The 26,764-nt window shown below is 38.4% G+C and overlaps 1 protein-coding gene across 1 annotated transcript in view; it reads right to left on the bottom strand.

Moving 5' to 3' along the window:
* TPK1 (thiamin pyrophosphokinase 1) overlaps positions 1–26,764 on the bottom strand; it is a 395,367-nt gene that overhangs the window by 323,728 nt on the left and 44,875 nt on the right. Inside the window, exon 3 of the mRNA XM_012447567.2 lies at positions 263–334. Coding sequence (XP_012302990.2) covers positions 263–334 — 72 coding nt within the window. The remainder of the gene's footprint in view (positions 1–262; positions 335–26,764) is intronic.

Below are 26,764 nucleotides of genomic sequence, written 5' to 3'. Positions count from 1 at the left end.
CTTGAACAAATACTTGTTGAGGATTCAGGCTTAATATCCACACTGTAGTTCTGAAAGTGTGGTAAAGTATTCTGTCCTTGGGGGTCCTCGCTTTGGAAATCACATTTAAACAGTTTAACAAGGAAGCAACGATAATTTATTCTAATAATTAATAATTGAATCACTTTATTATGAATTCCACTTTTTAGTCAGGTTTCAGGATATTCAGTCAGTCCCAAATAAAGTAAGAAAGCAAAGAAATAGAAATGTTAATTAAGATTACCTTTGTTCCAAAGATGACGAAAATAGTTGTCCAAAGGCTGATTAAGAATTACAAGGCAGTACTTCAAAGTCCCTAGGGGAAAAAAAAGGAAAATAAAATAAATAAGTGAACTGAGTTTTTTGTTCCCCTTACTTGAGTTTAAAATCATACGCAACTAGTCTAGATTTTCAGTATACATGGAGCTAAAGTCCAATCACAGTGAATTTCCCATAACTTAACTTTAAAAGGCATCATATATTAACAGGTCCTACTTTACTGAGTACATCTGTCATATTACCATATTGTTGAACAATGTATCATAGAAACAACTGTGTAACTTGTGGGTGAGGAGCACAAATGTTCTTGATATGAATTCTCATCCTTCCAATATATCCACTACTTTGACACAACTATCCTTCTATCTGGCTGGTTTTATATCATCCTGACCTTATTTACCAAATGGTATGAGTCTAGTAGGTATGTATTTTCACATTCATTCATATTCTTTTTCTCTCTTTCCTTCCACTCTTACCCTGTCTTTAACTTTGCAAAGGAAAACCTTGTGTGCTTTCAGAGATCCTACTAGGTCTTCTCATGGTTTTCTTATTCCAGGCTTTTACATGACACTCCAAAGACAAAGATGAAGAAAAGTTACTTTTCAGACAATCATTCCATGTCTCTTATAATGTACTTAAAATAGTGCAAAGCCAAGTGCAATCAGGTATTGAAAATCTGTCATTCAGTTCAGTCCAAGCACCATCCATTTTATTTGTGAAAAATAAAATGTTTAAGAAAAAAAATTTTTTTAAGTAATTTCACTATTAGAAATGGAACATAATTAAATAAAAAGGGTGTGCCATCATCCATAGCAAATATTACTAAGTGCCAATTATATACCAGGCACTGGGAGTACAAAGAGGGACAAGATTACAAGCTATCTGTGAGATGAGACACTTACAATAAAGATGATTTATTCAAAATACAATATAACAGAAGCACAAGAGGAGTACCAGATAAACAGATAAATGAGTATGGCAGGAGTTCAAAGTCCAGAAAATCAATGAAGTCTGGTGTCATCCAGATTTTTGTCAAATGTAGATTTTTGAACTTGATCTTACGAAGAGAAAAAAGGTGCAAAGAATAAAGGAAGGGACTTTCTAGACAAGCAAAACAGCCCACCAGAAGCTGCTCTCCTTATCCATTAGGGTTACTCCAATGAATAATTTCAGAAGCAATGCCCTAATAATGTGATGGTAGGACATTAATACTAACATCAGTAATTGTAAACATAATGTTTAAGATAACACAAGATAACACAACTTAAATTCCTCTACAAAATGAGTGATGCAGTAAGGAGTAGTGAACACAATTTATATAATTTGGGAATCCATACAGAGATAATAGCTGAAGGTAAAAGAGCAGGCAAGCCACTGGGATATTGCACAAAGCTGGGGAGGGCAAAGAGAGAGAAGAATCAAGATGAAGGCAAAGACACGGTGTTTTCCTCACTGTTAACAGAGCTGAAGGAGGTCAACAGAGAAAATATAGAAGGAAAATCTGTAAAAGTAGAAGGATAAGAAGGTATTTCCAAAAACATGCAGTCAATAACATAGTATGCTACAGAAATATCAAGGAGATTGAACAAGAGGCCAAGGGGAGGGGGATCTCAAAGAAAAATCTGAAAATTCATAGAGGGAGACTCAAGATAGTGAAGTGACCAAGAAATTAGTAAACAGTCAGGAGTTGATTAAGAAGGAAGAATAGTCACCTTTCCTTAAAATATAAAAAGTTAACTGTGAGAAATGGAAAATAAATGCAACAAAGTCAAGATAAAATATTTTAAATATGGAAACAATCTTATATCCTAAATAGTGGAGGGAAGTAAGAGGAAGAAGGAAAATTATCCATTTGTTCTTTCAACAGGTATTTTCAGAGCACGCCTTGTTCAGTCACTGCTCTGAAAAGCAGTCAAGAGAAATGGCATGTCCCCCCCACCCCATCACCACCTGTAAGCCATATCTCCTACTGAAAAAAGAGAGACTGAGATTGATACACATGAAGACACATCATGTACCTCAAAATTGAGGTTGATTTTTTTTTTAAGAGATAGGGTCTCACTCTGGCACCCAGGCCAGAGTACAGTGGTACAATCACAGTTCACTGCAGCCTCAAACTCCTGGGCACAGGTGATCCTCCAACCTCAGCCTCCTCAGTAGCTGAGACTTCAGGTGCATACCACCATGCCCAGCTAATATTTTTATTTTTTCTAAGGAGCAGTCTCCAACTCCCAGCATCAAGCAATCCTCCACCACCCAAAGTGCTGGGATTGCAGGCGTAAGCCACTGCACCTGCCTCTATTTATTTATTTATTTATTTAGAGATGGAGTTTCACTCTTTTAGTGATTCTCCTGCCTCAGACTCCCAAGTAGCTGGAATTACAGGCGCCCACCACCATGCCTGGCTAATATTTGTATTTTTAGTAGAGATGAGGTTTTGCCATGTTAGCCAGGCTGGTCTCAAACTCCTGACCCCCATCCGCCTGCTTCAGCCTTCCATAGCTCTGGGATTACAGGCATGAGCCACTACATCCAGCCTACACCTAACCCTATTTAAAACAAGGTAAAATAAAGTAAGAGGGGAGAGTAGAGAATAAAGTGGAATATGGAACATTTTTAAAACAACTGCTGTAAAAAATAATTACAGGACATGACAATCCACATTTTAAAAATAGAAATCTAATTGGAATTAACTAAAAGGTTATATGAAATCATATCTGTCTATAATTTTTGCACTTTTCCCACTGATTATGAGGAGTAGATGTAGGTGTAAATAGATAGGATGGTGATGATAGCTGGTTTTGAGAATTGGCAAAATCACTTGCCAAGAGGTAAAGGGAATCCAGGATGTATATTTGGGCAGCTTTAGAATGAATGATTATGGTGAAGAGCAGTAATGACCTCTTGTTTAGTAACAGAATCCTGAGGGTTTTTTTGTTTGTTTACTGGGCCAGGTAAGAAAAAAAATCATATTCCAGATATCCTTGTGGGAAAATGTGGTCATAAGGCTAAGTTCTGGCCAAAGAGAAGTATATAGCTTTCTATGTCACCTCTAGAAACTCTCGTTAAAATAAAGGGGGATTTGTCTTCTACTTCTTCCCTTCCTCCTTCCTGCCATCTGGTGGCGGGCGGATCACAAGGTCAGGAGTTCAAGACCAGCCTGACCAACATGGTGAAACCTGTCTCTACTAAAAATACAAAAATTAGCCGAGCATGGTGGTGCATGTCTGTAATCCCAGCTACTCAGGAGGCCAAGGCAGGAGAATTGCTTGACCTGGGAGGCTGGGGTTGCAGTGAGCTGAGACTGTCCCACTATACTCCATCCTGGGCAACAGAGTGAGACTTCCTCTCAAAAAAAAAAAAAGAATTGATAGATTCATTGAATGAAATTCTAGCAGCCACCTTGGATCATAAGAACAAGGGCATCAGAGCAAAGAAGCTGCGTTGCTGATGACTTCATGCATCTTCCTCCATTCCCACACTTCACTACCTGCCTAAAAACTTATTTTATGCAAGTGAAAAATAAAATTTTAAGCTGTTTCCTAATCTTGGCCTTAATTCTGGGGAACTATCCTAGAAGCCATAGGTCTTACCATGAGTTCAGGAGCCAGGACTGGAAATAGAGCCCCTGCCACTACTTTGAGAATTTATTAAAAGGTTGTGAGACTGCAAATCAGTTCCCTCCCCTCCCCTCCTCCCTTCCTTCCTTCCCTCCCTCTCTCCCAGTGGTTCTCAGATAACCCAGAGGAATTTATAAGACATGAAAATTTCTGGACGCCATCCTACACCTTTCAAATTATATCCCTTGGCATGAGGCATGGCAATCTACATTTTACAAGCAAGTTATTCTACCACAGGTGGTCCACGGAGTATGCTTTAAGAAATTCTGCTTTGTTATCACCATACCGTTCCCCAAACCCAGATGGTGCTTGTTTCATAGGCTAAAATCTATCGTCTCAGTGGCAGCTTAATCAGGCAAGGTAATGCATTTATTATTTCAAGTAGAATGTGTCAAGCCCTGAACTAGGTGGTGGGAATGCAAAAATGAAAAAAAAAAAAAAAAACAACTTCTGTTCTGTACAAGTCACTGTTATTTTGAGTTTCTATATTCTATGGAAATAAATCTAATTGTAATAAATGCAGTGATCACCATCCAGACTGTGTTAAGGAAAAGATGACCTAAAAAGGAATTTGAGATGACGCTAAAGAAAAGTAGACAAGCATCAAAATGTAGGAAGAAAAACATTAGCTCATTCATTCATTCCACCTGGACGGAGCATCAGTTTAAGAGATTCAGAGCCTGGTTCATGGTAAATGCTCAGTAAGATCCCAACAGCAAGGAGCTAATAATTTGGATAACCCAATGGTCCTTTTCTCTGTAGCAAAGTTTACACTGCCAAAAGAGGCATTCAACAATATTGAATGTAAGTTTACACAAATGATTGAAACTGCTTTCTGTTACTGATTATTTACTATATGAACTTGGTATTTTTGAGCCTCACAGAGCCATCTGATAAAAGAGGAAAGCACTATTATCCACATTACTGCTCCTCTAGACCAATACTTTCATTAAGGTAATATCCATGAAGGCATTTCAATTTTGAAAAGAATGAAGTAGTATAAAATCTATAGTACAGTTAGGTTTACTAATGATGTTATTAATAAAAAGAATTAACTACTTCAGCTTTTTCTATATATAACATTTATGGTAGGCTGTTCTGTATGTAAAGTTATTTAGGTAACGGGATAGGATATTCTTTTCTAAACTAGTTTAGTTTTCTAATAGGATCTGACAGTCTTTCCTTTTCTAATCTTGTCTCCCCTGGAATCCTAAGAAGTCAGTATGGCATTTATTTTACTCTCAAAGCCCTCCTGATTACTAATCCATAGTGGGTTGCAGAAAAAGTAAAATACAGAACCACCATGGTTCCTAAATAGTGTATAGGAGTTTTTCAGGCAAACATTCCACCACAATATAGCTCCATATCACTCTCAGATACTCAATTATGGGACAATGCCTCTGGCTCTAAATGCCCCAAAATTCAGAAAACTCTGGGAACCAGAGAAGTAAGAAAAAATCAATAGTCTTATTTCAAGTAGTTCTCAAGCTGTCACATTGATACTGTTCCTGGGATATGCAAAACAATTTAAGAAAAAGACTAAGAAGAACTTCTTCATTATGTTATAAAGATTATAAATTTTTTAAATCAGGTGTCCTAAGGCAATCTCAAAGACAAATACAGGCACAGACAGCAGGATTTCAAATGTGATGGTGAAATAACTTTTTCATTATCCATAAAAATGTATGATGCACTCCATTAAAAGAACAAAGAAATATACAGACTAGCCTTAATCCTTCAAATGTTAAGTCAAAAGTCCCTGAATTGTTGTCTCAAAGGGGCTTCAATTACAGAAGATGAAAAATCCCTGCATGGATTTATTGAAACCAAAATGGTCCAAATTGCACAAAAATCCTGAGTTAAGTACAAAAGTCCAAATTTATAACATGAAAATTAAAATGAGGTCAAATCATCAGCTTTGGACTAAAAAGGGAAGAGGCCCTTTGAAGGTAAAGAACTAAACATAACAAGTTCAGATTTTAAGAAAAGGGGAGGAGCATCCATCTGTCTTTGCTGTATGTTGTTCTCTCTCTTCTGTAACAACAAAATCCTACCTCTTTAGAGAAATGGCTGATTCTATTATTAAGGAACTATACAAGATGAGCCTGGAGCACCAGGTAGTTCCAGAAAGAAGGAAAGAGCATGATCCCCCAAACAAACAAACAAACAAACAAAAATACTCACACAGATGGGAGTAGGTCAAAGGGGCACAACAGCCAAATGAAAGAGGTCCTAATAGCCAAAACTGTTAACAATTTGAGCAAAAAATAAAGTAGCACTGGATTACAACCCAGAGTATAAAATAAATGTCCATGAGTCCATATGGATTAATTAATTAATATGCAGGGGAGAAGAGACAAATCTCTCAGGTGAAGAATTCCAAATAAATTACACAATCCTCCACCCTAAAGGAGAAAGAACATAGCTATAGGCTATACACAGCAGAGTAAGGGCTGTACACAGTAACTTCTTTCCAAAGAGGAGTATGAAAAGGCGGAAAAAACCTTTAAGTAGACAAATATAATAAACTCTATACTTCAGGATGGTGATCAAAATCAACATCAATAGTCATAAATCATGTTTATAGTATGTATCTTTAATATTATGCGATAAAAATGGCACCCTGTCTCCAGGGTCTTTCTCCCCCAAGTCTATAACCCTAATCTAATCAGGGAAAAAACATAAGATAAATTACAATAGAAGTGCATCCTACAATACAACTTACCAATACTACTCAAACCTCCAAGGTCAGCAAAAACAAAGAAAGTCTGAGAAACTGCCACAATCAGAGGAGCCAGGGGAATCTGACAGCTAAACGTAATGTGGAATCCTGGAGGGGATGCCTGGATAGTAAAAGGACACTGGGCAAAAAACTAAGGAAATCTGAATAAACTATGGAATAATAAACTAATAATAATGTATCAGTATTGGTCCATTAATTACAACAAATGTACCATATTAATATTCCATGTTAATATAGGGGAAACTGCTCATGGAGCTTATATAACAACTCTCTACTATCTTCTCAACTTTTTCTGTAAATCTTAAGTTATGTTTTTCAATCTGTTTTTTTTTTTTTAAAGCTCTGAAGCAAGCAAAAACAGAACTGAAAACTATTCCATCAAGTATTCATTCAGTGATTACTCCATGGGACAAAATTGTCAGCCCTTATGACAAAAGCCCAAAAGCCCAAAAGCATGCTTGGACTTCAGGGTGAAAAAAAAAAAACCCACTATGCCATAAGGCAAAGATACTTCCATTCCATCTTTGGAAAACTAAATTACATCCAGATTTTCTTTTAATTAAGAAAGTAAAACAGGAACAGAAGAGAAAATCTCAAGAAAACCAATTTCTTTTTATTTCCAACTCTGGGAATGAAAACTATTTAAATTATATGTGATAGACCACAGTCACATCTCTGAATCAATGATCTCGAAAATGCAGTCATGCAACTCAGGAGTGAAGGGTTGATGTATTTTTTAATTAAAAAGAAATTAAGAAGATATTTAATATGCAGACAAGCACAAGGGCCTCACTTGTCCTTACAGTAGATGGTCATAGGTTATCTGCCATGAGTGAGATCTGCTAAGGAAATGCGAGAACTCCACAACACAGGGTGTCAGCAGCACCTCACCCTCTTCTCCAGTATATTAGGATAACTTGTAGTTAACCTCTGCCAAGGAAAGTAAAACTACAGATTATTTAGTTTTACATAAAGTCATCATCATAAAACAGGTAAGTGACTTAAAAATACTCTTTAACGCATATTGAAGATAATACAAATTCTGCACAAGCATGCAAAAGCATACAAGTAAATGCTGAACTGATCACTTCTACCTCCTAGAACTAGCAAGTCTTAACAAGCTCGAAATAGACTCTAACTAGCTCTGACAAGAACTAAGCTCTGAAGAAAGAAAGGGATGGAGGGAGGAAGGGAAATTACAAACACATTTGAACTTTGGATTTACATTAATTATAATAAATGATAAATGTATCCTTAAGTATATAGAGTAGTAGGTCTCAATCTCTCTGTAATCACAGATTTTTCTTTCTTTTTTTTTTTTAAATGCCAGCCAGCAGAGTGATTATAATCCCAGCAATGCGGGTGGCCAAGGTAGAAGGATTGCTTGAGGACAGGAGTTGAGGACCAGCCTGGGTAACACAGCAAGACCCTGTCTCTACAGAAAAAAAGGGTTTAAAAAATTAGCTGGGCACAGTGGCATGTGTCTATAGTCCTAGCTACTCTGGAGGCTGAAGTGGGAGGATTTCTTGAGCCCAGGAGTTTAAGGTTACAGTGAGCTATGATCATGCCACTGCATCCCAGCCTGAGCTACAGAGTGACACCCTCTCTCTAAATAAATAAATTAATTAATTAAGCAAGCCCCTTCCCCAAGAGATTATTACTCAACATGCCAAGCTTACAGCGAGCTATGATCATGCCACTGCATCCCAGCCTGAGTTACAGAGTGATACCCTCTTGAAAGAAGAAGAAAGAAGAAGAAAGAAAGAAAGAAGGAAAGAAAGAAAGAAAAGAAAAGAAAAGAAAGAGGGAGGAAGGAAGGGAGGGAGGGAGAAAAATAAAGAAAGCGAGCCAACTCCTCCCCCAAGAGATCCTTATTCAACATGCCTGTAATAGGGCCTCTGCGTCATGATTTTTTACAAGCACCATAAGAGTCTAACAGGTTACCAAAGTTGAGAACCACTGGTATGGTGTCTTATGCTATTAGCTAATGACAGTGTAAAGCCCTTATAATTAGCAATGTTACTTTAATATACTGTTAATTCCATCTGTATCTCACTTTTTTTCATTGCTGTTCTCTGAAAATTTTACATTTAAATAGCAAAAAAATAATTTGTAGACTTTCATAAACATAAATGAATTCCTTTTGAAAATTGATATTGAGATTTTTTTTAGAAAAAAACTGAAGCCCAGTATTGTAAATGAAATTACATTACAATAAAACACAATTTACAATAGAAAAAATTATTAATGGTGAGTTATCAAGGGTTTATATGCTGTTTAAAAAAAAAATAGTGAAACTCAGATAAAATCAATATTAGCCAAAACACATGCCAGTCATAATATTTATTTTGACAAAGGACCAAAGACTATTATTATGAATATCTCACTCCCAAAAAAGTATTTCAATTAAACAATGAAAACTCGAGTACTGAGTTTCATATTAGTACTGCACAAACTTCTATATTTAAGCATAGGATTTTTTTTCAAGTAAATTGCATGTGGACACAGCAGAACTATTAAAAGGCTATGAAAAATATTCCATACCAAAGTCTTTTAAAATAATTGAATCACCAATGGACTAAAAAAAATTGGCAAGTCACATATAAGAAATTGCTTCAGAGAAAGTAAACGAAAAGTAGAAATAAACAGGTACTTTCTTGAGAAATCTTTCTTGCCCTCTCCCAAGAGTGACCATATGGTATATGCTAGTTGCACCAGCATAATAATAAACTGTATCCCCCTGGCCGGGCACAGCAGCTCACGCTATAATCCCAACACTTTGGGAGGCCAAGTCAGGTGGATCACTAGGTCAGGAGTTCAAGACCACCTTGGCCAAGATGGTCAAACCCCAACTCTATGAAAAATACAAAAAGAAATTAGCTGGGCATGGTGGCAGGTGTCTGTAATCCCAGCTACTCGGGAGGCTAAGGCAGAGAATTGCTTGAACCTGGGAGGCAGAGGTTGCAGTGAGCCAAGATCACGCACTCCAGCCTGGGCAACAGAGCAAGACTTCATCTCAAAAATAAATAAATGAATAAAAATAAACTGCGTCCCTTTACACTCGCAAACTGTCCTGGCTTGAACAATAAATTATATAAACACCCTATCCTACTTCATCTTCACCTTCCACCCCATCCTTCTGTTTCAGTGTCCAGCAAAATTTACTTCAGTGAGATGTTCATCCTACCACATCCCAGAAATAATGCTCGTCAGGGTCACCAGTGACCTCTTCTGTAAAATTCAATGACTAATTCTCAGTTCTCTTCTTGCCTAACACATCTCAGCAGCATAACAGGGTAGATCACTCCTTACGCCTTAAATCTTTCTTCCTGAATGAACAGAGATGGGCCCATGGCAGTGGGGAGAAAGGAGGGAGACAGGAAATAAAGTAGGGGCTCAGTTGTGTAGTTGCACATTGGGAACCATTTCCAGTTTCATTTGATTTTTCTTAAGCTATCATGATCGAAATGCAATTTGGCAATTTGAAGGCCAGACAACTGGTTTTTGCTGCTGTTGCTATTGCCCTTTTTAGTACCCTTCCTGCAACATTGTGTTATCATATTGATTCAAGTCTCGTTCTCAGGGCTTCAGGACCTAGAAAGGGCTATTGAGCTTTAGGAGGGAGTAATTTCATTCTGCAAAGAATCATTTTGGGCAAGCAATCCTCCCCCCATCCCTTGACTTGCAGAAAACACTATTGGTTCTCCCTCTATATGTGACTGATCCATTCCTTGGTCTTGTTTGCTGCTTATTCCTTATCTGCATAGAAAGTACTGATTAAATATTTGTTGAATAAATACTGAATATCTCTAGCTTCCATATATAAGAGTGCCCTGGGTACAGATCTTTGGGCCTTTTCTCAATCTATACCCACTCCCTAAGTAATCCCCTTCAGTCTCACGGTTTCAAATGCCATCTATAACGATGACTTCCATATGCATGACACCAACCTAGGGCTTTCCCCCTAAACTCCAGAACTATATGTTAACTGCCTATTCAACAATTCCACTTGGATAGCTAACAGACATCTCAAACTCAACAAGTCCAAAATCAGACTCCCGAATCTTCTCTCCATGCAAACCTGCTCCACCCAGAATGCTGCCCAGCCCAGTATCATATCTACCACAAATACTCTATTCCCTGTGAACAGTTTTCATCTCCAGATTGTATAAGATAGCCCTCTAATTGGCCTCTCTGCTTCTACACTTGCCTCTCTGCTTCTACACCTATTCTCCACACACCAGCCAGATGGATCTTGTTAAAATACAGTCAGAGTAAGTCATTTCCCTGTTCAAAAACCTCCACCGGCTTCCTTTCAAAGTAAAAGTCAAATTCCTCACAAATCACCCACAAGGCTCTACATGACCTGGCTTCTCTTTCTCTCCCTACTTTATCTCCTATCTCCCCTCTTCCTCCTCCACCACCCCCATCCCAGGTACAGATACACTGCCCTCCTTGCTGCTCCAAAAACATACCAAGCACAATGCCACCTTTTACACTTTACTGTATATAGCCACATATTCAGTGAATGCCTTACTTCCCCTTTCACACTAATTCCTCGGCTCTGTGCTCAAATATTAGTCATCATACGACTTCCCTGTGCAATCTATGTAAGACAGAAACACCTCAAACTCCACACTAACACTCACTCTTAACCTGATTTTTTTTTTATAATAAATTTATCACCAGTTTGTTTATTCAATCTTTTTTCTAATGTATGTCTCCCCACACTAGTACATAAGTTCCTGGATCCATTACCTGAAACGTACACAGTAAGCACTCAGTAAGTATCTGCTGAGTGGTTCTTCCAGCAATGACTTTATGTCCATTTACAATAAATCAACTCCACATACTTTCTCTAATAATCAAGTGACTCTTCCCCAATTTGTCCAGGTGCCTTTCCCTTGGTTGCTTGCCCAAAAGTATTCTTTGCAGAATGAAATTACTCCCTCCTAAAACTCAATGGACCTTTCTAGGTCCTGAAGCCTTGAGTACTACACTTAAATGAATATGATACAAAACGTTCCACAAAGGGTATTAGAAAGGACAACGGCAACACCTACAAATATCAACTGTCTTGCCGTCAAATCACTAAATCATGTTTTGATCATGATAGCTCAAGAACAATCTAATGAATTCATAACTATACAATTTAAAAGTCTGTAAATATTTTATTTGAGAAAATAGATTAAGTATTTTTGAGGTAAATAGATGTTTAGGCTTACTACCTACTTAGGGACAGAAGAAATCCATGTAATATGCCTGGAGCTCTACAGATCTGAGCATGTATCCAGTTATTGTCATTCAACCTTTCAAGTTGAAAATGTAAAGAGATTCTGAATGGTATTAAATCAATTTCCATCTAAGAGCATTACTTCCCATGATGCAACTGTAATGGTTCTGTCAAAGTTTACTAAACCTAATATTATAAAATCTATTCCACTATAAACAAAATGCCCCAATAAATTCTCACAAGAATCTATATACGTTAGAAATGCATGAAAAAAAGAACACTTTGTATTTTACAACTAGTAAGCTTCTGCTCTGTAGGAAATGGGGGGAAGTACAAGTGAAACCTGACAAAGTTCTGAGTCTCTTGACATAAAAGTAGAAGGCTATAGCAAGAAATGTTTTCTTTCTCTACCCTTGCAAAGGTTAGCCATATTCTTGTTGCCAATAACCACATTCTCACTATAACCCAAATGAATGAAGTTCAGTTCTTTATCTTGGCACACTGACACCTCTGGACTGCTGGCAGAGTTCAAAGCTGCTTCATCAACTGTCCCTTGCCCTGCAGACACAGGGCACAATAAACTGTGTTTCCTGTCAATCAGGAAAATCAATCACTGCCCAGTAAACTGTACATGTAATGCCATAACCCTAAGGGTTCATCATAAAGTACTAAAAATTATAGTCCATCACATCAGTTTTGACATGTTGACAGCTGGGTCTACAATAGTCTTCACACTTGAAAAGTCAGTTCAAAACACTTCCTGAAGGCAGACTATAAGTTTGGAATGTGCTTCTAAAGCAGAAAGCCTAACTTTTATCCTTAGGCTACTCCTGCAACCTCAACCCATGTTGACCCATATCATGAAGCACAGACTGTCTTCATGGCCAGCAGTAGAAGGAAGGCCAAAGAGGTTCAACATGGCAGTAAATACTCCCCTTTAAAACCCTTTCTGTTTGGGTTTGGTCAGGTTTGATGAGAATTATTTTGGGGATAGGTGGTCTTTAAAGCTTTGTGGGCTTCACATGTAATAACTATTAGTCCATTCGCGCACTGCTATGAAGAAATATCTGAGAGTAGGTAATTTATAAAGGAAAGAACTTTCATTGATTCACAGTTCCACATAGCTGGCGAAGCCTCAGGACGCTTAGAATCATGGCAGAAGGCAACTCTTTACAAGGTATTAGGAGAGAGAATGAGTGCCAGCAGGGGAAATGCCAGATGCTTATAAAACCATCAGATCTTGTGAGAACTCACTATCACAAGAACAGCATGAGGGAACCATCCCCATGATTCAGTCACCTCCCAGCAGGTCTCTCCCTGGCATGTTGGAATTATGGGGTTACAATTCAAGATGAGAGTTAGTCGGGGACACAGAGCCAAATCATATCAACAATACTAAGAATAAATAATTATAGTATGTAGATCTTTTCTTTGTTTTTTAAATATTCGTTATGAGGACTTTGACTCAAGAGTTATATCAACACTTATAATTAAAATAAATTATAAGTAATAGATAATCCCTACAAACCCGAGCATATATAAAATACATATATTTTATATATGCTCACTTTGTCAGCAAATATACTACAAAATAAGTATAAATTAAGCTAAATTAGACATATTTAAACAACAATCTGATGTTCCCTGAGACCTATAGTTTGAGAGGAAAAACAACTGATAATTATTTGGAATTACAAAGTTTAAAAAGCACTTTCAATAACCTCTTTTAGATGATATAGATCACATAACACACTATGTCATCAAAGTACTTCTGAACAGAAGTCATTTTATTCACTCAGTTTAAAAAAAATAAAATGTAAAGATTTAAATGAAAAGACCTGTGTTTCACGAATGACTTCTGATTACACAGACACAATCACCACATCAAGAGTTAAACTCATAATGAAGGAAATCTTACTAAACCCAAAGTAGGCAAACCTTTTCATCTCATGGGCAATCAGGGCTTTGAGAGAAATTAAGAGCAAATTCTTATCAATAGGAAAAGTTTTGACACCAACTGCTGACTGTACTCAGTGTCCCTTAATCAGATCCAGGTCCAGGTGAAGTAAACAGAACAGGTCAGGTTTCTCTACAATTGCTTTTCTTTTTCATAGAAATTACACACACACACACACACACACACACACACACACACACACACACACACACATTTAGAGAGAGAGAGACAGACAGAGTCTCACTCTGTCATCAGGGTTGGAGTATAGTAGCATGATCTTGGTTCACTACAGCCTCCACCTCCAAGGTTCAAGCAATTCTCCTACCTCAGCCTTCCAAGTAACTGGAATTACAGGTATGCCCCAACGTATCCAGCTAATTTTTGTATTTTTAGTAGAGATGAGGTTTCACCATGTTGGCCAGGCTGGTCTCAAACTCTTGATCTCAAGTGATCCGCCCACCTCAGCCTCCCAAAGTGGTGTTGGGATTACAGGCGCGAGCCACCACATCCAGCCTATGTAATTGTATATGTGTGTGTGTGTGTGTGTGTGTGTGTGTGTGTATACACACACACACACACACATATACATACACACAAAAAATAGTTTGCTAAGAAAGAATATTCAAAGGTTTTGTTTTTAACAGAGAAAGAATGGAAAGAACACAAAAGCCCAGAGCTGTGCTATATCCCACATAGTGAAATAGCTATATATTACCCAACATGGAACATTCTCCAAGAGAAAAAATAAGTAGTAAATCAGGGTTCGAATAACAGATGTTACATTACCATTTGTGTAAAAAGAATCTTAATATATATGTATATATATACTTAGAACATCCATCAAAGTGGAAAAAGAGCACAATAGTGAAAAGAAGTATTACTTTGCATCTCTTACTCTTGTATCTTATTAATTTTGTACTTTTTTTTTTTTTATAGAGACAAGGTCTCACTTTGTCATCCAGGCAAGAGGGCAGTGGTGCAATCACGGCTCATAGTAGCCTCAAACTCCTGGACTCAAGTGATCCTCCTGCCTGCCTCTGTCTGACAAGTACCTGGGACTACAGGAACACAGCACCACATCCAGTTAGTTTTTTTTGTTGTTGTTTTTTCTGTAGAGACGAGGTCCCTCTACGTCAGGAGTCCCCAGCTCCCCAGCTGCATACCAGGACTGGTTAATGGTCTGTTAGGAACTGGGCTGCACAGCAGGAGGAGAGCAGTAGGCAGGCAAGCATTACTATCTGAGCTTGGCCTCCTGTCAGATCACTGGTGGAATCAGATTCTCATAGGAGCATGAACTCTATTGTGATCTGCATGTAAGGGACCTAGGTTGCGTGCTCCTTATAAGAATCTAATGCCTAATGATGTAAACTAGAACAGTTTCATCCCAAAACCATCCCCCACCCACTGCACCTCTGTTCTGTGGAAAAACTGTCTTCCATGAAAGGTCCCTGGTACCAAAAAGGTTGGGGACCACTGCTCTATATCGTCCAGGATGGTCTTGAACCCCTGGCTTCAAGCCATCCTCCTGCCTCTGCCTCCTACAGTGCTAAGATTATAGGTGTCAGCCACTGTGCCCAACTTCTTTGACTGTATTATTTTTAAATATATATATAATAAAATATATATTTATATATTTTATTATAAATACATAAAATATATATTACAGGTATGTGCCACTGTGTCCAAACTCTTTGACTGTATTATATAAGATACATATATAATAAAATATGTATCATAGGTAGGATAATCCTGGAGAAAACACCTTATGCAAAGGGGCAAAAGCATGAAAAGCGGCCAATACGGTGAATGGGGAAAAAGAGGTAATGACAGCAGAAAACCCAGAGGTGGTGGCCACATAGTAAAATATATTTTAGGCCATTTTAAGTAATGATCACCAGCTCCTTCTCCCCATCAATTTCAGCTGGAAGACTCAAATAAATGATTTTTTTTTAAATCTCCATTTTGATATGGCTATGACTGGCCTAATTGCTTAGAGCAATGTCAAGGTGCTACAGAGAGCCCTAAAATTGTCAATGTCTTCTTTAGACTTGACACAACAGAATTAAAATGAAATCACTCTTAACGTTATTTTTGCTAATCAACTCATGTTCTCCCACATTATGATTCAGGAGCTAGAGCTTCTAAAATTACAGACTTCTCAAAAAAGCTAAAAAGAACTTGTGACTAAGATTATGAATGAAATCTAAGAAGACACGTTAAATCTGCTCCCAAGTACAAAAGCCAAAAAATTTATCCATTAGCATCTGAATAATAAGTGCCAACGCAGCAAGCTGTCATCTGAAACTCTTGGCAGTTCCTTCCTTTGAGCACTGATGAAGCAGGAGCCATAAGGTATGGCTGTGTAAGGAGATAATTAGAATTCTCATTTCCCCAGGTATTTTCAGCCCCAAGAGAACAATACGGTGCTATTATTTTATTACACAGTAAGTTCTACTGTTACACTGTTACATAAACTGTATGTTATATAATAACCTCTTATACAAGATTACTATGTATATGAAGTACTGAACTCACTCCATTAAGAAGATCAACTGTGAACTGAATTTTTACCTTATTCACTGGTATCCCTAGTACCTACCACAGAGTAGTAAATATCCAGTAAATAAAAGTAAAAGGAAAAAATAGAAATAAAAGTATCATATATGCACTCATTCATTAAGCCCTACGAATTATGGGAAAAATCCTATTACTTTTCCTATTTGCCAAAGGAAGAACTAAGGTTTGAGAAGGGGAGTAATTTACCAGAGGTCACTTGCCAAGTAGCATAACAAAGCCAGACTATTTTAAGCCAAAGTCTCCTGCTTAATCTCTAGGTTGCCCCTTTCCTATCTATGTGGATTTCCTCGATGACTACACTTGATGCAATTCTCAAGAGGTCTGTGGCATCTGGTTAGAGAAAACTCAGGAAAGGCTAATCAAAAGATTCTCAGTAACCCATCAGCAAAGTTTCCAGCAGATTAGCACACTACTTATGAACCGTTAAAGAAGTAGAAAATAGATAGAAAATTAGAGGAATCTTAAGGGCAGCAGAATATGTCACTCCAAAATACACCACAATGTACAATGATTGTTTTACGCTAAAGGCAAATGAGAAGAAACAGATACAAGAAAACTCTCTGCCTTCCCCCTATTTGCCTAAAAGTGGGACGTAAATTTGTAAGTGTCCCTCTTCCCCTCTCTATCAGAAAGAACAAGTAAATCACCAGCGATGATTTCTGACCCTTGTCAGTCTACAGAGGGCACCAGAGAAACCTCTGCAACAAAGTACACTAACTAGCTGCCATTACTTTGCCCTATATTTACCATTAGTCTCCCCTATATTTTTACCTCCCCAGAATGTATACCCCTAAAGACTCAAGGTTTTTTTCCATTGTCATGTCACTCTGTAAACATTTATCGTTTTGGGGAGAAGATGCTACAGAAGCTTCCTCTTTGACAGTTACTCTTTCCTTGGGTTTTTTCCCATGTATAATAAGATATATACAAGTTAATAAATTTCTGTTTCTCTCCTTAGTCTATCTTTTGTTACAAAGGTCCCAGCTAAGAACTCAGAAGTATAAACGGAAAGTTATTTTCCTCCCCTAAGAACCTCAGAGATAAAGAACAATTTTGGTGGAAATTGTGGTTACTGGAATATCTTAAATTTTTCTGATTACTAGTTTGTTTCTATTTTTACACTATCATTTTCCTTCTATTAATCTTTTAAAAGCATTTTCCAAATTACATCCAATAAGTACATTATTTGGATTTTTCAAAGTAATATTTCATTTGATTAAATCTAAACCAGAGCTTAGGAGAATGTTTGAAATAATAATTTTCCACACAACTAGGTCATGACTGCCACCTGGCTGACAGTGATTGCAAGGTGCCATCTCAATTATACGAAGCTTAAAATATGACAGAAAAATGTGTCTCTAAGAATCTGTGGAAAAAGAGAAAACACAAGAGAGAGAGTATCTCAAGAAGAGAAGCATCTTGCTTCTTTTTAAGAGTCAAATGAAAAATGGAGTACAAAGTAGAAGCTCAATAAATATCAATTGAAAAAGAACAATTATCGGTTTGCTTTGAAATTCTGCATATGTAGATAACTTCCATTTTAAAAAAAATTTAATCTACAGTATCTAAAATAAAAAATCTTCAACAGAAAAGTATATAACTTTTTTATATTTTTCCATATAAACTGGAAAAATGAGTCATTTCTCTTTTTTTAACTGCATTTTAGGTTTTGGGGTACATGTGAAGGACATGCATCATTTCTAAACTCATATGTGTTGACATTTCATGAGAGACTCAATATTTAAATTAATAAATAAAATGGAAAGAATGCAGAGCAGATAAGATTACATCATATAAACATAAGACTTAGTGAATAGAAACCCTTACAAATGCTGAGGGTTTCAATGAAAACAAAAAATAATTTTACTTGCACAGGCTATGGAGCAGGCCCTCACTGTTGGTAACTATAATTGCTGTAAGTATGGATTTTCATACTATAGTTAATGTATATACTATTCTATACCACATGCATGACAAATTAGTCTTCATGCACACTTTATCAATAATCTAAAGCAACAATAAACAAAACACATCAATATAAAGCTTGATGTCAAACTTGCTTTTCTTCAAATATGTGTGTGTATATGTGTGTTTGTGTATTTGCATCAAATAAAAATAAAGTGGAGCTATAAGAACTTTGTCAAAACAAACAAAGTAAAAATGGTCTCTTAAGTCAACTGACGCACTACCCATTAGATCAGAGTAAGAAAGCAAGTATTTTTAAATGCTGATATAGTAACACGGTTATACATGCAAGGACTTCTTTTTCTGTACAACTTTTGATAGAGGGAGGAGCAAACAGAATAGAAGAAGAATCAAGCATATGAGAAAACACAAAAGTCTGTGGTCAGAAATTTCAGCAAGGGCACTGACTTAAAAAATGGGGAATTATCTATAACAGATTTAGATTAAACTACATATAACAGAAGCTCAAATGGATCTGAATAAATTTTGGGGAATATACCGTATAGGGAAGAGTAGGTTTAGACACCTAGTGATTAAGCTGAATGGCAAACAACATGTCGATTATGGAACAGGAAGAAAAACTATGCAGAGACCCATCTCTGTATTCAATACACTGTTTCTTAGTACCATGGGGCAAGGCAGGGCAGGGAGGGAAAGTGGAGAAACAAAATTTAATAAACACCTGTTCTAGGGGTCATAAAGCAACATAAAAGAAATCACAGCCAGGTGCAGTGGCTCACGCCTGTAATCCCAGCACTTTGGGGGGCCGAGGTGGGAGGATCACCTGAGGTCAGAAGTTCAAGACAAGCCTGACCAACATGGAGAAACCCCATCTGACCTAAAAATACAAAATTAGCCAGGTGCGGTGGTGCATGCCTGTAATCCCAGCAACTGGAGAGGCTGAGGCAGAAGAATCGCTGGAACCTGGGGGGCAGGGGTGGCAGTCAGTCGAGATCCTGCCATTACACTCCAGCCTAGGCAACAAGAGTGAAACTCCATCTCAAAAAAAAAAAAAAAAAAAAAATGAAAGAAAGAAAGATATCACACACCTAGTCCTTATCTTTGGCTACAAAATGGGAAAATCTCACAAGTACAAATAGACTGAGTCTAACCACGAAATACTATCACGGATTCAGCCATTACGACTCTCTAGAATTTTCTCATTACTTATCCATTAAAGAGCAAAGAGTAGACACAGATGTAAAACTGGACCTGAGTCCCAGTTCAAGTGCTTGAACCTCTGCTTTGTAACAGCTGTATGACAGCTCTATCAGCAGGACTCAACAAATAGGAAACATTCAATATATAACTGTAGCTTTTTAAAAGTCAGTCCTCCATTTTCTCATAGACCTCAATTTTTCATCCACCTTAGTATTCAACATGTTTTAGCATGCATGGCTAATGACATGAGCTCGGCATAATGACACTGAAAATAGAAATCTTGTGCCTGCCCTCAAACGGCCCAGAGTTTAGTGGGAGACAGACCATTAACACAAGGCTGTGGAAGAATAAACCTAAAACCAGCATAGCTCCAGGGCCAAAGTCATTTAGCCAATCTATCCCAAAATTGTTCACCAAAATTGGTATTAATCTAATGAGATAAATAACTCTCACCTAGTTCTCAATGTATAACTACCACCAACTGCTTTTAATAAATTATATCTGCATAAAATTAATATAAAATTGATTCACTTTGTTTTTAAACTGAGATATTTAAAAGGATTAAAGGGGAAAATGCCATATATTGAATCCCAGCCACACTCTTTTTAATAGATACTTTCTCACATACCCCACTGTTAGCAATAAAAATTCACAAGTCTTATAAAATGTATTAATTTATAATCATGAGGCCTATATTTGAGATTTTCTTAAGGAAAGAATCTGTATGGATATAGAGTTAGCCCCTTTATGAATTAGCTCCTTAATTAGTAGAGAAGTAAAGAAAACTCTTTTGTACTAAGAGTAACTACCTACATGGCTTCAACTTGGTTGTGTTCTCTATATAATGTTTTTGAGTCACTGATTTCTGAGGAATATTATGAGTAATTTCCTGGAAAAAAAAATGTTCATGTACACAAAATGTGCATACAAGTTTAGGAAGTAACTTTTTTCTTTAAGAAATACATATGTATTAGTCAGCTCTTGCACTGCTATAAAGAAATACCTGATACTGGGTAATTTATAAAGAAAAGAGTTTAATTGGCCCATGATTCTACAGCTGTACTAGAAGGATGGTGGCATCTGCTTGGCTTGTAGGGAGGCCTCAGGAAACTTACAATCCTGGCAGAAGGTGAAGGAAAGCCAGCACTTTACATGGCCAGAGCAGGAGAAAGTGATGGGGGAGGTGCCACACACTTTTAAATGATCAGACCTCAGAACTTACTACCAGGAGAACAGCACCAAGGGGGAAATCTGCCCCCATGATCCAATCACCTCCCACCAGGCTTCACATTCAACACTGGGGATTACAATTCCACTTTGGATTTGGGCAGGGACACATATCCAAACCATATCAATATACTTAGTGCCCATTTCCCCTTCTTGAACAATTCAGATGTGCCAGAGCCATGCAGGTGCGTGTTTGTGTGTGTGTGTGTGTGTGTGTGTGTGTGTGCACGCACATGTGTTAAAGGGTGAGGAGGGAGCCACCCAGGCCCACAGTGAGGTGTCAGAGCCAATCAAGGGTGAAGGGGGTGGTTGACCATGGGATGTCAGAGCTCCAGTGGGAGAGGGAAGAAAATGTCACTCTCATTAAGCCATCGTGGGGATTAAATCATATGGACGGTTTAGCACAATGTCTAGCAGAGTATGTAAACCCATGGGGTAGGAATTTTTTACCTGTTTTGTTCAGCACTGTAGCCTCAGTGCCTAGGTAATTACTATCTAATCAATGTCCAATCATATCTGACAAACGGTTAAGTTTCAGTATTAACTCTCTACTCAATAATTGGAATTATAAGGTAAGTTAAAAGGAGTTAGAGAAGACCAAAAACAGTGAGTAAAAAAGGAAAACAAGAACAACTTCTCCTAGAGCAAAGAGGAGTCAACTTCACAGGGAACTCTTCTATACACTGTTGTGGGGTCTGTGGGGTCTTCTACCTCTGAATAGGTAGTAAGAAGCATGAAATGCTTGTACATCCCTGTCCCATAAGTATCAGAGGGGATTACCCAGATGAGGAAGAGTGACATATAAAGTGCCAGTCGAAAATGTAAATTGTTTCTCAACCCTTCTCCCTATCTGTGGTCCAACAGAAGCAAAACTGAATCCCAGGAGAAGGGAAATCACAGTCTTGATTAAGAACTTAAAGGCACAAGGGTAGTAAAGCAACATCTCAATACAACCATCGGCCACATGTGGCCAGTGAAAAAGACTAACAGGAGTTGGAGGCTTACAGTGAATACTGATGACCCGAAATCAGTTGTTGCTCCTAGAGTCCCAGCTATTCCAGCCACTGCGACTGTAACAGAAACCACTGCACAGGCTGCTGGCACTGGGTATGAGGTCCTGAGCATTACCAACACCTTGTTTTTCATCCCACAGGTATCTAAGGACCAAAATCAATTTTCATTTATATGCAAGGCCTCCAGGTACTCCTAAACAGGAAGCTATACTCTTCAGGGCTATTTGCCACCGGGGAGTAGAGTCAGGATCTTGTGCCTTCTGACATCTAAAGTTTTCACCACAGAGGACAGCCTGTTGGTAATCAAGTCAGAAGCCTCATTTTAACAGTCCTGACTATGGTGTTACCATGCCTCTGCCTGAAGAAGAGGCTGAGATACTCTCATAATGTACAAGAGCCTTCCCAAGTAAAAGTTCTTGGGACTATGAAGATAGATTTCTGCTCAATTCCTCTGGCTGTTAAAGAATTCTGCTGTCTTAATAGTCTCTTTGGGTACAGGAGACAGTATGTACCTCACTTGGGCATTCTACTTGATACTTTACTTCGGTTAATTTGCAAACCAGCCCCCTTGGAGCATAGTCCAAACAAAGAATCTCCATTGGAAACCGATCAGCAAGCTGTGGCACACTCTCAAACACTGGGGCTCCACAGCCTCACTAATGGCCTCTAAGCTACAAGTCTCTATGATGAGTTTGTGAATCCAAGTACTAAGTGAAGGGAGATGGTCTCCAAACAGCAGCAATCTTTGGGGTTCTGGGCTTAACTCCCTGATGTTGCTACCAGATACATCTCTTTTAAAAAGCACCTATGAACTTGCTGCTGGGCTCTTGTTTACTTTACCTAACCCACAGAGGCCTGTGACTCACTGGACTGATAATCCCATTGAGGGACTTAATAACCATCAAGGTGGGTAGAGCTCAATAGGCCTAACTTATCAAACAGAAATAATACTTTCAAGGACCAGCTAGCCTACTCCCAGTGGCAGCTCAGCTTTACAAGGAAAAAGTGGCAGCTATCCCTCTGGGGAAAACTGTATCTGCACCACCACTGCCACCCAACTCTGGCATCTAAAGCAAAGTCATTGGCTCATGCAGCCCTGGGTTTATAGAAGTCCCTCTAAATTGCCTGGGCTTGGTTCACCGATGGTTCAGCTAAGCTGCAACTCAATGTCCACAGGGCTGCTACAGCTGTACAATCTCAGTGCCAACTGTGCAGAAATGAAAATAGCCGTGGTGTTTCTGCACAGGGTGGCAAAGCTCAAAGCCCATCTCACAGCTCTAGCCAATATTTACCTTGATGAATCTTATTATACGTCTAAAATTATTCCTAACGTCCTATCTCAGGTTGGCCTCATTCTGCTGCTCGGACTTTACTGATAACGCCCTTGATTAAATTTCGTATGAGACAAGTTCAATTGTCTGGTCTAAGTCTCTGTCAATCCAATTAATCAGAGTGGCTGACACAGTGGGGTATTCATGTTAAAATTCATCAGAAGGCAAGACAGCACAGGAATAAGTGTCGATGGTGCTGAGTAGTTCTTCATGAGTCTCCCATGTTTCTGTGTGTGAGCAAAAGACAGCCATGCTTACTAAAGATAATGTCTCCTTCCAGGGCATTTACTTACCACTATGAAAAATTCAATAGTCATAAGCTCTGGGTTTCTCTCAGGCAGCCCTAAGTGTCACCTGAGTCTCCATTATTCTATGGGAAGCAAGGTCTAGAAAACTGGCCCAAAAATGTTGCTGCCACTGCAGTAAGACACTGTCCTTCATCTCTGACTCAGGAGTTTCATGTCTTCCACCAGTATCCATGAAACTGGCTGACTTATTAGTTTGCAACTGGGGTAAAATCTGAAGTGATTCCCTGTTCTTAACATTTATAGCATCCCACACACGAGTGTAGTTTATTATATTTTTAGGCATAAGAATGAGCTGCAAGTAACCATTAATGAAACTCCTGAAAAAGTTAAGAAAAATCTTAATAAGCTTAATAATGCATCCTATTCTTTTCTACTCAGCCCTTCCCCCTACCCGAAAATATCAATATTTGCAAATGCCCAATTTTATTATTTATATCATGCTATTTGAACTTTATAAATTTCTAATACTTTATTTTCAGCTATGAAATAAACAAGAGTAAAATTATCCTTAAGAGCTGAAGAACACAAGTAAATTTCAAAAATTTTCATGAACTAATAAAAGCACTGATACCTAAAATATTGTCTCTTAGGAATCTGTAGTTTTTAATATGAACTTTTCTCAAAATCTAAAATTCTAGTATATGCTATAAATACTGTATCAGTAGAGGATAAATATTATAGCAGTTGCATTTCTGAAATGTTTAAGAATACCATGGTTTATAGAAACAGTAAACATGTCAGAAGAATACAGATTCAGGATTGTGTGTAGAAAACATATGCCTATGTCAACAAGACTGCTGAAAATGATAGTTGATTTTCTTTCCTTCCCTAAGACAATATCAACTATCTCATAAAGCACAAGACACTTTTGTTCACATCATAAACTACCAAGTCAGAATATGTGCATGAGTACAGCCATGGACTATGTCTTTGTAAGTGCCAGTTACCATTGCCATAAATTTCTAACAGTTCATTATAAACAAAACCCAGGAACAAGATTCAAAATTATGTTATTTCAAAGACAGGTCATCATTCATGATTGATTTCTGTACAAAGGCTATTGCATAGTAATAACTTTTAAGCTCTGTAAGAGAAAATGATTTTCAAATTTTTTTAGTTTTTTTCAACACAAAGGCAATAAACATATTATTAAAATCCAAGATATTGTATAATTTCATCTGTAAATATTTCAGCATGTATCACTGAGAGTTCTTAAAAAAATAAAAAACACACTATTACCACATCAAAAATGAACAGTAATTGCTTAATATCAAATATCCAGATTGTTCCAATTTCCTGTCACACAGAAAAAAATTTTTATACTTCGTTCATTCAAATGAGAATCCAAATAAGGCCCACAATAAGTCTCTTAAATCTCTCTTAATCCAGATTTCCCTTCTTTTTGTTTTCCTTGAAGTGTTACCTGTTGAAGGAACTAGGACATCTAAAGTTTTCACCACAGAGGAGATGTTGAAGGAACAGTATGTTTATCCCACATACTGTATTTTGCTAATTTTATCTAATTATATCATTTGGTATCTTGCTCTTCTCCCTGAATTTCTTAAAAGCTAGTAGTTTGTGTCTGTTGTCAATTTTTTTGCCTCTAGATATATATCTATTGTTCCTAGCCAGCTCTGCAAGAGTGAGGTTGAACTTGTAAATATTTCTCCTCTGACAAGCTATCCCAATATAAGGCTTTGTCAGTAGAAGGCAATGGAAGGATATGCAGAAGGAAAAGGCTTCTCTTTCTGGTTCTAGTGTATTTGTCCCTCTGAACTTCAGCATAGCATGCAGTTCTCTACAGCCAGGCTGAAAAGGTATCATCAAGCAGCACCTTCCCATCGATACCACCCCCAACTCCTCCCCGCGCTCCCCCCTCCCGCCCCGCCACACACACACACCAGCTGATGTATCCCTCTTGGGAGCTTCCACAACCAGTGCCAATAGCAGGGCACTTCACTGTCACCAGCATCCTCCAGCTCAACTAAATCCCCAGGCGGTTTTGCAACAGAGTACAGGAGCTGCCACCTGTTTTTAGTTGAACTCCCTGGAGCCCCCAATACCCCACCCACAGATGGCTTTGCAGCAGAGTGGCAGTGAGCAGGGATAGGTAAGTGGTTTTCCACTGACACCCACCATCAGGTATCTTTGAAGAAGGGTGCCACCAGGTAGACACCTCCATTTGAACAAATCCTCTGTCACCCACCCATCCCAGAGAGTAAGTTGACTCAGTAAATTCCAAGTCATTGTGTCTTCCTGTGAATACCTTCCACAGCATTCCTGAGAATGGGTTTCCAGCCAGCACAGAACCTTAGCCAACTACCCCCAGCAGTAAGCCACAGCTGTACAGCCTCCACCAAAGCTAGGCTCTCAGTCCTGAGAGTGGGTGGCCTCTTCCTTAGACACTTTTCCTCCATCCTGGTGGTGGTGACTGCTCTCCATATATCTGCTATTCCTATATATCTTTCCCTCTTATTAGTTAATCCACCTACTCCACTTCCCTAGTAACCATTCTTTAGATGAAACTTTCCATTTTCATGTAACTGAATGGTTTCTGTCCCTTATTTAGACCATGACACATATTCAGTTAAATCTAAAGGCTTAATCAGATTCAGCCTTATTTCCTAAGTCAGGTTGAGTACTTCTACCATGAGTCAGAAGTCTGGTTGTCTTTGTATTATGATTATAATCTAGAGAGCTATCATTCTGCTTGGGGTTGAAATTGTAATTCTAGAGGGAGGGGCCAAGATGGCCCAGTAGAAACAGCTGCGGTCAGAGGTTCCTACAAAGAATGAAAATGGTGAGTGAATCCTGCACTCACAACTGAGGTATCCCAGTTCTCCCACTGGGATTGACTACACAGTTGGCATGACCTACAGAGCTGGGTGGAGCACAGCCCATCCGGGTACTGCACAGAGCACGAGGCACTCCCACCCCTAGCTAAGTGAGGCGGCAAGTGATTGTGCTACCCTACTTGGAAAACCACGCTTTTCCCACGGATCTGTGCAAATTCTCAGTGGCTGCCTGGCTGGAGACTGCCTAAAACTACTGTGGTCCTGGGGGGAGGGGTGGCCGCCATCACTATGGAGGCCTGCTGTCTAAGACAACTGAGCTTCCAGGCAAGGCAGGCAGCAACCATCACAGCAGCTCCAGTCTGTCATTTTCCCTTGCCGGTGCCAGGTAGACTGGGTAGTTTGGACACACAAGGAATTCCCCACAGTGCAGCACACCGGCAGTGGCAGATTATGGCCAGACCCATCCCTCCTCAACAGGTAGGGCCTCCCTGTGAGAATTTCAACAACTCCAGCCATGGATATATGAACAGAACTCTG

Source organism: Aotus nancymaae, unplaced genomic scaffold (assembly GCF_030222135.1).
Source record: "Aotus nancymaae isolate 86718 unplaced genomic scaffold, 86718_ANA_hifiasm-v0.15.2.pri h1tg000002l, whole genome shotgun sequence".
Classification (NCBI taxonomy): domain Eukaryota; kingdom Metazoa; phylum Chordata; class Mammalia; order Primates; family Aotidae; genus Aotus; species Aotus nancymaae.
Note: the sequence above shows the minus strand (reverse complement) of the source record. Positions and strands in the feature narration are given on the sequence as shown.